Here is a 12163-nt window from a genome sequence, read left to right on the forward strand (position 1 = left end):
GATTTGGGAGAGAGTTGTTCATGTTTACTAATATTTTGGACTGTTTCAGACCGTAGGAATAACATGTATGAATTTTGAAAATGGGCATAGATCCCCTTTAAGTTACCATGTAGTGGCCTCACTGTAAGATCTTTCGTGTGTGATATAGTCCCTCTGCTTTTATATCCCTGTTAACAAACTAATATCAAAATAATACTGTGAGAAACCCCATAATGTATTCCTAATCGTCTCTTTTATACATCTCAGTTCTTCAAAGAGGCCAATGAGACGTACAGCGGCCTGCAGAAGGAACATGAGACGGTCCGGATGAAATTCGCTTGTGACAAGAACACTTCACTGGAGGACCTGATGGAGCTCCTTCAGGGACTAGAGGTACAGCTTCTCATTTTTTTTTTTATTTCTCCTTAAATGTCAGAATATCTGAATCTATAGATGGTCAAAACTCACCTTTATATTTTGGTCTTTTCATTGCCGTATTGCTGTTCTTTTTTCATTTTGTGTTAAATTGGATTTTTTAAAATAATATCACTTTTTTCTGTTTGAACAAGCTACAGAACAGCTACAGTTTGTAATTATTATTATTGACCTGCATTAATATTATTATATTATTATCTCCAGAGGGAGAAGGAGAATATAATGGAAAACAAGAGGCAGGTTCATCATCTGGTCAACAAGTCCAGGACCATTGTGAGACTGAAACCCAGAAACCCTGAAGAGAAGAGCAGCACCCCCGTCATCGTCAAAGCTCTGTGTGACTACAAACAAGACCAGGTCAGTTTTCTAATGATCATGTCACATATGCACACCGTTGGTAATAAATTCATATTGGTATGCCCGGTCTGTGCGATCGAGAACATGAATCAACCCCATCTTCCCCATTTCTTAAAGCAGCCACAGAGGCGGAGCACTGAATATGAAATGGTTTAGTTTATTCACAGGTTTGGATTAACATGCTGGGAGCCTAGTCAGACTTCAGGCTGAGCCAAAGCCAACAAAACAAACTAAATCTAACCTCAGAAGCAACCAGTCTGACAAAATACAGGAAACCAAAATACAATAAGTTATCTCCCTAACTCAGCAAACAGGAGAAAACGAGATTAGCCAGAATAGGCAGCCCACCCCTACTACCTCCACTACACACAAAACCATCAGTATGCCTAGAGCTACAGTCGATCTGTGTGTGGGTTCAATTGTCTTGTTTGGAGATGAGGAAAATGCCCCTTTCCACCAGGACTGCACGATTATGGCCAAAATGATAATCATAATTATTTTTAGCAATATTGAGATCATGATTAATTCATTGATTTTAATGACAAAATATTTTTTTATTGCACTTTAACATTTAAATCAACAGAGCATTGCTTTCACTTCCATGTTGTGCTACATTCCAGCCACTGTACAACTCTTTGCATCAAAATGAGACTTAAAATAAGGTTCTTCACCTGATTTCAGTGCATTTTGGTTTGGCAAAATGAGTAATAAACAGTGTATTACTCTTCTAATCTGGACTGCAGCCGCAACGTTCAAGAAAGTTTTACACAGGCTGTTGCTGTAGGGTGTGCGTGCAGCTCCCCAAATGTGAAGCCAAAACATCTGGATCGCCCCCTGGTGGCTGGCTGTTGGTTTAGGAAGCGTTTGATTTGAGAACAGCACGCATTTTAAACATCAGTATCGCAGGCGATCATGTTCATTTAAAGTGGCAGTAGGCAGTATATTTTGGCATCATTGGGCAAAAATTCCATAATAACCTTTCAGCATATTGTAATTCAAGTGTTCTGAGAGAAAACTACACTTCTGCACCTCCTCATGGCTCTGTTTTCAGGCTTTAGAAAATCTAGCCCGTGACGGGAAACTTTGACCAATCACAGGTCTTTTCTTTGAGAGAGCGTTCCTATTGGCTGTGCTCCGGTCATGTGATCGGAACTTGGCGTTCCCTCACCAGATTTCACAATGGCTGCGACGTCACAAACTTTCTCATTTTACAGCTTACCCGTGCACTACAAGATGATTCTGAAAACATTTGAGGCGAGAAATAGGCATTACAGTAACAGAATATTGATTCATATCAGCGCTGCCTAGTTTGACCGTTTGGAAGTGATAAGTAAGTAAGTAGACTACAATAATTAGAATAATACGATCATCAGGCTCCCTCATGTGGCTCAAAGGTGTGTTGCAGGTATAAATGTTAAAAGACTATGGAAGAAATTCTGCTAGTTCTTTTGGCGACCCTAATAAAATCTTCTGTGTCCCACCCGTGCGTTCCAACAGTCTTTGGGAATGACTGTTCTAGAGCGTAGCCTCTAAGGACAATTGTTGTTCAACCTTATTTTCTTAGAAATAAGCCTTTGGGATCAAGAGCCTTCCAATGTGTTTACATTTTTCAGAGGAATTCTATTTTTAAATCTTTAGAACTTTTTAAGAGTTGTCTCGTTGAGCCATATTTGATTTTGTTTGTTTATTTATTTATTTATTGACAAAATGTATTTTTCTTTGACTCCACAGAAGGTGATCTGTAAGGAGAATGAGGCGATCCTAAAGGACAACAGTCAACGCAGTAAGTGGGACGTTACCGGCCCGGGAGGACTGGATATGTTGGTGCCCTCCGTGTGCCTGATCGTACCACCTCCCAACCCACTCGGCATCAGTATGGCCAACAAGTAAGACGCAAAAACATTTTTGTTTTGTCTGTGAAGAAGAAGATACGAAAAACCTTGTTGTTGTGGGGTTAGGGTTAAAATGTTGTCTCTGTGTTATCCAAAGGAACGAGCAGTACTATGAGGCCATCCTGTCAATCTGGAGTCAGTTGTACATCAATGTTAAGAGTCTCATCGCCTGGCAGTACTGCCTCATTGATATCAGGAAAATCAACTCCCTCACCGTGACCATGGTGAGTGATCTCTGTTATCTTCCAACTATCCAACAGAATGGAAAGTTTCCGAACAGATACATGAAGTATTATCATTAGTATTTAAAATGAAGTGCATTTACCTACCTTTTAGTTTCTGACATTGTTTAAACGCAAGTCAAACGTAATGTTTGTGTGTCTGTGTTCAGCTGTCCCGCATGCGTCCCGAGGAATACCGCCAACTCATCAAGAGCCTGGAGTCTCGCTACGAGGAGTTCAAAATGACCAGCCACGGCTCCCAGATGTTTGCTGACGAGGACAAGAAGATGATTGAGAACCAGGTCACCGGAGCCCAGACCCACTATGACCAGATCGTGGTGGAGCTGCCTACTTACAGTCAGTATTACAAAAAATGCACAGCTCACACTCCTCCTGCATTAAAACAAATAATTGAATTTACATTTTGATATACAGGTGTAATAATTAGGGCTGTCAAAGTTAACCTGATAATAAAGCCTTAACACAAATTCGTATTAACGCCACTAATTTCTTTAACACATTAAAGCTACTTGTGATTTTTAGGTGGTAGTAGGTAGTGGGAAACTAGAAAACCTAGGGAATCCATTGGTACCTATGTACCATGTCATACTAGCTTATCGAGAAGGAGGTTAAATAATTCTCCAAACTTCCACTAAATTTTGTCCCTTGACCTCTGACCTCAAGATATGTGAATGTGAATGGGTTCTCTGGATACCCACGAGTCTCCCCTTTACAGACATGCCCACTTTATGATAATCACATGCAGTTTGGGGCAAGTCATAGTCAAGTCAGCACACTGACACACTGACAGCTGTTGTTGCCTGTTGGGCTGCAGTTTGCCATGTTATGATTTGAGCATATTGTTTTATGCTAAATGCAGTACCTGTGAGGGTTTCTGGACAATATCTGTCATTGTTTTGTGTTGTTAATTGATTTCCAATAATAAATATATACATACATTTGCATAAAGCAGCATATTTGCCCACTCCCATGTTGATAAGAGTATTAAATACTCTAAAGACAAATTTCCCTTTAAGGTACATTTTGAACTGATAAAAAATGTGTGATTAATTTGCAATTAATCACGATTAACTATTGACAATCATGCGATTAATCTTGATTAAATATTTTAATCGATTGACAGCCCTAGTAATATTGTGTAATTTTATTGTTATAATAAAAAGATTAATTATTGAATATCAGTTGAAGCTAATGCAGCAAAAGACAAGAGGACGGTGTTCCTCAGAATACAATTGATTTTTGGTGACTATAGCTACAATTTAGTCTGCATGGTTTTATTACTTTATCAGTTTTTTTAGGTTATTGCACTAATAATACAAAAATGCATTTATTTTGTAAGTCTTGGTCAGTCAAGACCAATTTCATTGTGTGTTACTTGCTAGGTTAATATAAATGTATGTAAATGACATTCATTTACAGTTATTTATCACCTTTACCACCAGTGTTGCCCAATTTCTACATCTACATTTTTATTGACAAAAAATGTCTTCAGCTGTATCAGATATTTAAGGAGAAAAATCAAAATTGTTCAAAAAATGCTATATCTTGCATTGTTAAAAAGCCCTTAAAAGATGCGTCAAAAAGACGTTTTTGAGATTTCGTTGCACTTCATCCAATCCAATCTTTATTTAGGACTCAATCTCTCAATATAAAGTAATAATACTAATAATACTAAGTTGTTCTAACATAAGACTATTGCTTAAGTGTTACAGAATTCAAATCATGTTCTGTATATATACAAGAGTCCCCATGTAGGACCAGAGAATCATGTTTTCCTCCACCAATTATGAAAAAAACAAAACATATCTTGTGTCTACTCACAGTTGCTCAACAGGAACACATAGAAGTACAGCAAGCGTCCGGCCAGCAATACCAACAGCAGCTGATCCTAGTACAGCAAGCGTCCAACCAGCAACACCAACAGCAGCTGATTCTATTACAGCAGCAGCAGCAACAACAAGCTGCCGCCGAAGCCGAGGCCAGGAGGCTCGAAGAGGAGGCCAGGTGGCGCGAAGAGGAGGCCAGGAGGCTCGAAGAGGAGACCAGGAGGCGCGAAGCGGAGGCCAGGAGGCTCGAAGAAGAGACCAGGAGGCGCGAAGCGGAGACCAGGAGGCTCGAAGAAGAAAGACGAAGAGCGGAGCTGAAAAGAGCAAAGAAAACGGAAGTGAAGTTGGTGAAGAAGGTGAAGGTGGTCACTTCTTCTGCTGCCCCTCCTGTCTCCTCCCACTCCTTCTCCTCCTCCTCCACCTCCACCTCCTCATCCTCATCCTCCCGCAGCTTAACTGAGCTGCATGCGCTCAGACTCAGGCTGGAGGCCTCCGAGGGCACGCTGAGTCAGCACGTTCACATCTGCCTCGGAGACGACTGGATGCACGACTGTGGCCTCAAGATATCTGAGCTAGAGGTAGACACAAATACTCACAAATACAAGAAAAACAGACACGCGTGCAGTATTAAAACAAATCTTATTCTAAATACTTATTCATTGCAGTAACTGTATTTGTGTGTATATTTCCCTGCAGATGCTTCTGCGTAATGTCGACTCGATGCGTGAGGAGCACTTGCGTCTGAGGGAGCATATCTTGAAGGAGCTGGAGGGCATGAATGATTCAGATAAAGCCCAGTTCCTCCGCAACGAGGTTGAAGTCATCAACCAGAGGCTGGGTAGTCTGGAGAGCAGCTCATCAGCTTACCTGGACCGGTAAGCCTACACAAACAGTGTAGCTTTGATTATTCAGGAAGTCTTATGAGATCAAGTACTCATTAGTAAGAACAACCCGAGATTAAATTTCACATACACAAGATCACAACTAAGATGATCCTAGATTAAAACTGTCTTCTCCAGCAGACGTTACCGGGCCACACAGGCCGCATGAGCAACACGTGACGGCTGCCTCGTTGAACTGCTGCGTCTCTCACTCGTGTTGTCCACACTGGCAGCGTTTCTGCGGCGGCGCTGCTGCTGCCAGTCCTTTCTTTCTACATAGAGTTTTCCTTTCATAATGGCCATTTCACTTCATTATTCACACATAGAGAGAGAGCTTACATCGGAAAGATACTGCCCTTGACCTGATGTTCCTTTAACTTGGTAACATAGCCTATTATATTAATAGCATACGTGGGGTAAGCCGGTACTCTATTAATTTATGGAGACCTGCAAGTAACTGCTTTTTCACAACCCTTTCCTGCGAGTATTTCAGAATAAAAGCATTGTGTTAATGAATGAATGCATTCTTCCCACCAAAAAATGCTAGAGGGCTTTTATTTTGAAATGGAGAAATTTTGTCTGTGACATCTTCTACAGATATAGACATTGAAACTGTAGTAATGTTGCTGGTAGGATGTCAATATACTGTCAAAAGAACATTTTCACTGTCTGTTAAGCCCTGACCTGTTAACATGGACGTCGAAATAAAAAACGACAGGTTCTGCAGCCGCCACGTGCTGCTGACGTTTCCTTTGTGGCCCGGCCGTTAGTGTATTAAAAGTACCCTCTTGTACTTTTTTCACTCATTACTAACCCAGCAAATGTAAAGGAAGCTACTCTGACATATTGATCTCACACATCATCAACAGAATAAATGTATTCTATATTTGTTTCGTCCTCTCTATCAGGCTGAAGGCTCTAAGGGACATGCTGGAGAGTGTGGAACAAGCCGAAGACATAGTGAAAGTCCACGAGGCGAGACTGGTGGAGAAAGAGACCACCTCTCTGTCGCCCAACGAAGTGGAGGAATACATGTTGACCCTGAAGGTAATTTATAAAAAAAATTACATTTTCCTACAATAAATTTCTTGAAAAGACCTCTGCTGTTTTTCAGCAAGATATTGTTGCGTTTCATGTGTTGCACAAGTAAAAAAGAATCACTTGTGATGATGTAATTTTCCAGCCTGTCCTCCTGCGCCGCTCAGCCTCACACTTAATTTTTCTCATACTGGCTGTGCTGCAACACCTCTTTTAACCCTCTGTCTGAAACGCTCTGTTTGAGCTCCTGCCCCGCCCCTCTGATTGGTCAGCTGGCCTACAGTTGGTCAACCGAACCAAACTCTTTGGACTCCACTCCAGCTCCTCTCTAACTAGCTTTGTTTGAGGGCGTGCCAAACTAGCTGCAAGGCAGGTATTATGTACATGTGTTACTTGATGACATCACCACGTCACGGAAGAAAAGGCAGGACTTCAAGCAAGGCGTTTCAGGCAGTTCAGGAGCAGTGTTTCTCTCTTTGGTGTGGACTTTGGGTTTTGTAACTTTGCAGATCTTTTACATGCACAAAAAAATATATAACACACTAAAGGAAAGGGAAAAAAGCACAAAAGCATAATAGGTCCCCTTTAAAAACATTTGACCGGTGTTTCCTGTGTGTTGTTGGTGTGTAGAATGTTAAAGCGGAGCTGGATCTGAAGAGGGGTATTCTGGCCACCATGGAGACGGAGCTAGCCAAGGCCAACCACTGGAGCGGCCAGCTGGGCGGGCCCTTCCAGAGGTGTGACATGATGCTGTCCAAATACTCTGAGCAGGTGGTTCTGCTGTCAGACCGCTGGAGACGACTCCTAGGGCAGATTGACACCAGGTATGTCTCCTCTTCTCTCTCATATCTATTTTATTCCAAGGATCCATGTTTGAGCAGTTTTTCCCAACAATTGGCTATCACAAACCAGCAGTGTGTCACATTGTTGTCTACTCTGTAGTCAGCCAGTTAATCACTCGTACCACGTCAAACCTATTTCCTGTGAGACTCTCATAACATGTATGCGAGCACACCTGGTCGCACGAAAAGGCGTATGAATGACACGATAATGCGCAAGGCAAAAGCGTGCAATAAGAACAGCATTCTTGATTTTGGCATGTCATATGTACGCCATGTAGTCTGTACTGACTGCAATGTAAATGCATCTGCGTGAATATGCTATGCTAAGAGCTAGTAACGTAGAATCAAAAGTGAGAAAGAAGGCTTATGGTGAGAGGGAGGGGAGGTGGAAGGGGACCAACAAACACAGGACTTTCAACCAGGAGGCAGGTGTTTTGTTACATTAGTGAAGTTAGCGACGTTGGCAATGTTTGTGACGTGTTCTTTAGTGACTTTTTTACATATTTTCTGTACTTCTATTATGTTGTTTCCGTACGTAGTGTACTTAATTTACATACTTATTTTAAGCCCAACCATGACATTTTCCTAAACCTAACTAAGTGGTTTTGTAGCCTAAACCTAAGTGAGTAGTTTTGTTGCCCCCTGCTGGTACTGCACCTTCATACATATGTGTAATATTCACACCTCGACAAGGCAAAACGTGACACTGCCACGCTCTCACCTGGTGGCCAGGCGGCTCTATTACACGATTTGGCGTGATATCGGGTTATTTATTCATTAAATTTTAAATTGAAAACCTTTGGATTTTGGTTTGCTAATTGAGTAAAAACATTTTAAGGTGACACCTTGGGAACCTCTGTGGACCTGTGATGGGCCTCTTTCACCATTTCTTGACATCTTATAAACATTTAATTGATTGATTGATTTAAATGATTGAATAATCTATTTTGAAAATAACAATTTATTACAGCCATCGACACAGGACAACTCTTTTACACCAGCCTGTATCGGATTAGAGTTTTGTGTAAAAGGATACTCTCTGTCTTTCTCACTGTATCTCACATTAATCAATAGTTTCAGTCTACTGAAAAACATGGTGCTATGTTTTAAATTTGTCCACTTTCTTGCTCAGAGTCCAGGATTTGCAGTCGTACCAGCCTCAGCTGGAGCACTACAAGCAAACCAGCACCTCCCTTATTGACTGGATTGATGCCACACGGACAAAACAAGACACCCTGCAGGCCACCAAGATAGAGAGCATCCAAACACTGATGGACCAAATTAACAACCAGAAGGTTTCCTGCTCAGCCTTTCATTGCTATTGATTAATTTTGCTAACTGCGTTGAGGGTCTATGTCCATGTGTTTTAAGTCATCTGACGTCTTTATATTATTGTGTTGTCAAGGCCCTGAACTCTGAAATCAAATCGAGGAGGGAGACAGTAGAGAGCGTGCTGAGGGACAATGAGGCCTGTGTGATTTCTATCAAGGTAAGGAGGCCTGCATATATGCAGACTTTAAAATGATCAAAATAATTTGTTTCATGACTTTGTTTGTTTTACAGGATTATGAAACGGACCTGGCCTCTTACACCTCTGGTTTAGAGACGTTGCTCAACATCCCCATCAAAAGGACAATGCTGAAGTCGCCGTCGATGGACCTAAATTTGGAAGTAATAAAACCATATTGGAAAAGTTGTGTCATTAAAACACTGAAGCAACTTTTGGCATATGGTGACCCACTAGTATCTGAAAATGTTTTTCCCTTTTTCTAGTATATTAAAGGAGGGGATCAATGACATTTCTATGAATCAGTGAAGTTAAGTGACGTATTATCTAGATTAATCCTTGAGTTTGCCTTGTCTTTGTTTCAGGCTACACAACTGCAAACCCGTTACATGGAGTTGCTCACACATTCTGGTGACTACTACAAATTCCTGGGAGAGCTGCTAAAAAACATGGAGGAGCTCAAGGTACTGATGTTGTATTTTGCATTTCTTTGAATATTTGTGCTTGCTTTGTATTTTTTAATTTCATTTTGTTCGTGCTGTGTCTTACTGAATATTTTTGGGATTTTTTTGTTTGTTTGTTCGTGTTTAGCTTTTATCATCATCCTGCCCAGGGATTTTGGAAAAATTAGCAAATTGGCTAAATTAGTCACATTTACATGATAATGATGTCAATTAATGTTCATTGTCCCTGATGGTTAAGTTGAATTAACCTCAATTAGTTAGTTTTAAATTTAGTTTAATTGAGTTTAAAGCAACTATGGATATTCTTTGAATGTTGGATGATTCCATGAATCAGTTTGAATCAATCTTCCAAGTACACTGTGGTGAAGTGTTTTTTTTACTTGATTATTACAGTTCTTAAAACTACCTCTGCATTCATTTTTGCTTTGTCTTGCTTTCAGATTCGTAACACCAGGATTGACCTGTTAGAGGAAGAACTTCGCCTGCTGAGGGAGGGCATGCGAGACCGCGACTCCAAGAATAAATCTCTAGAAGAGTCTGTTTCCCGTTATGAGCTGGAGTTGTCCGACTCGCGGGACAAGCTGCTGTCGATTGAGGAGGTGAAGCAAACCGCTACGCTGCAGTGCAGTGCCACTATGGACAGCCTGGACAGCACTCAGAGCCAGCTGGCAGACCTCAACGATGAGGTGACACGTCTCAACTACTTGCTTGAGGAAGAGAAGAGGAAGAGGAGGCTGGCAGAGGAGCGCTACACTACGCAGCAGGAGGAGTACGAGCTGGTGCTGAGGAAGAGGCAGAAGGAGCTGGACACGGTCAGCTGGTCCAAGGTGGAGATTGAGAAGAGTGTGACAAACAAGGATCACGAGATTGAACAGCTGCGGCGGCAGCTGGCTGAGGAGGCGGCGAGGATCAGGGAGCTACAGAAGGAGATGTCAAAGGTAAGGAGCCAATGCAGTATGGAGATCAATAACTTAAAGCTCAGCTACGAATCCCAGATCCACGTCAGCTGCACAGACATGCAGAGGCTGGCAGCCCAGAGGGAGGAGGATACCGTTGATGTCCAGCTGCGGTATGACAGGATGGAGGCAGAGAGGAGGAATCTGGAGGAGGAGCTCAGGAAGCTCAGGATGTCTCTGAGCCAGGCTGAGGAACAAAGGAACAGGGCAGAAGAAGAAGCTCACAGTCAGCGTGCTGTCATCACAGAGGAAGGGCGCAGGAGGAGAGAACTGGAGAGTCAGGTGGAGGTGCTGATTAGGCAGAGAGACGAGGAACGCAGCCAGTATGCAGAGGAGCTGGCTGAAGTCATGAAGAGGCTGCAGGAGAAGAGTGACGAGCTGGCCTACATTACACACAGCCTGGAGGAAGAGACCCGCAGGAGGAGAACTATAGAGGAAGGGCAGGATGTGTTCGAACAGACTCTGGCCCAGCTGCAGGTGAAGCTAACCAGTTCATCAGTGGCTGCAACCCAGCTGGGGGAGTGCGAGGAAGAGCTCCAGAAGATACGTATGGAGCTTGAGAGGGAGAGCAGGGAGCGAAGCAGAGTAGAGCAGAACATGAGCAGGCTACAGAGTCGCATGAAGGACCTTCAGGATGTGAGAGGTGGGCTGGAGAGCCAAGTGGAGAATCTGAGGAGGGCCAACCAAGAGGAAGTGTCCAGAAGAAGGCAGGTAGAAACAGAGCTGGAAAACACCACCAAGGCCATGACTGAGTACATCAGCACCGTTACCACTCTAAGCCAGAGCCAAGAGCACGCCAGCATGTCAGAAAAGAGAGGTGAAGAAGAGCGCCTTAGGTTGCAGGAGGAGCTGGAGAGAAGCTCGAGACAAAACAAGACCTCTGCAGAGCGCATGACTCAGCTGAGCGCCGAGCTGAAGGCCCTGCAGCAACAGCTCCTCCAGGAGCAGGCAGGAGGCAAAGAGGCAAACCTCAGGAATGAGGGCCTTTACAGAACTATAGAGGAGAAGAGTAAGGCCCTGAATGAGCGCTCTGGTGAGCTTCAAAGGCTGAAGGAGATGGCAGAAAGCCAGACCAAAGAAAGGCTGAGGCTGGAGGAGGAACTAAGCGCAGCACGACATGATAAAGCGGAACTCCTGAGATCCAAACAGGGAAGTGATGATGAGCTCTCCTCCCAGATTACAGCCCTGCAACTGCAGCTTCAAGCCAGTGAGCGCAGCAATGTAGATTACCGCAACCTGGCCTCAGAGCTCTCCTCGGAGAGGGAGAAACTCAAGCTGGAGACTGAGAAAATACAAAAGCAGGCCACCGAGGTACATGGAACTTTGGCACTCAGTCCTGGCCTGCTCTCGTCTTTCCAAATCAGAGTCCTAGTTTGGATCAATCAAGTAGCTATTGGTGTCTGTAGCCAAAATTTTGCTTGCATGCTGGAACACCTCTAGATCCCCTATAGATGCCTCCCACTTGGTAACTCTGATTTGAACACATATGCCCGTATGTGTTTGAATAAAGTTGCATGTAAATCCCTTGCATGCAAACATGATCAGTGCCTTTCTGCCTGCCGACCTCCCCAGTCAACTGTCCCCCTGCCCACACTGTGCAAAGATGTGCATACTGCATGCTTTTATGCCTCTCCTTCTTTTGCCCAGAGTGATCAACACCGTCAATGACATCATTACCGCTGGTCCTCTGGTCTAATACAGTTTGATTGTTGTTTATCATATTATTATAGCATCTTGATGGTCT

At 43.0% G+C, this 12163-nt stretch overlaps 1 protein-coding gene across 5 annotated transcripts in view; it reads left to right on the plus strand.

Moving 5' to 3' along the window:
* The window catches only part of LOC119488165 (plectin-like), a 36676-nt gene that overhangs the window by 9942 nt on the left and 14571 nt on the right, over positions 1 to 12163 (plus strand). For 4 of the 5 annotated variants that reach the window (XM_037769526.1, XM_037769527.1, XM_037769530.1 and 1 more), the window contains 14 exons: positions 247 to 372; positions 619 to 771; positions 2503 to 2657; positions 2761 to 2887; positions 3055 to 3241; positions 4729 to 5309; positions 5428 to 5606; positions 6521 to 6659; positions 7281 to 7474; positions 8625 to 8787; positions 8898 to 8981; positions 9056 to 9163; positions 9365 to 9463; positions 9904 to 11730. In XM_037769526.1, the coding sequence (XP_037625454.1) occupies positions 247 to 372; positions 619 to 771; positions 2503 to 2657; positions 2761 to 2887; positions 3055 to 3241; positions 4729 to 5309; positions 5428 to 5606; positions 6521 to 6659; positions 7281 to 7474; positions 8625 to 8787; positions 8898 to 8981; positions 9056 to 9163; positions 9365 to 9463; positions 9904 to 11730 (4122 nt within the window). The remainder of the gene's footprint in view (positions 1 to 246; positions 373 to 618; positions 772 to 2502; positions 2658 to 2760; positions 2888 to 3054; positions 3242 to 4728; positions 5310 to 5427; positions 5607 to 6520; positions 6660 to 7280; positions 7475 to 8624; positions 8788 to 8897; positions 8982 to 9055; positions 9164 to 9364; positions 9464 to 9903; positions 11731 to 12163) is intronic. The other variant, XM_037769531.1, reaches the window with a different exon arrangement.

Source organism: Sebastes umbrosus, chromosome 5, assembly GCF_015220745.1.
Source record: "Sebastes umbrosus isolate fSebUmb1 chromosome 5, fSebUmb1.pri, whole genome shotgun sequence".
NCBI lineage: Eukaryota > Metazoa > Chordata > Actinopteri > Perciformes > Sebastidae > Sebastes > Sebastes umbrosus.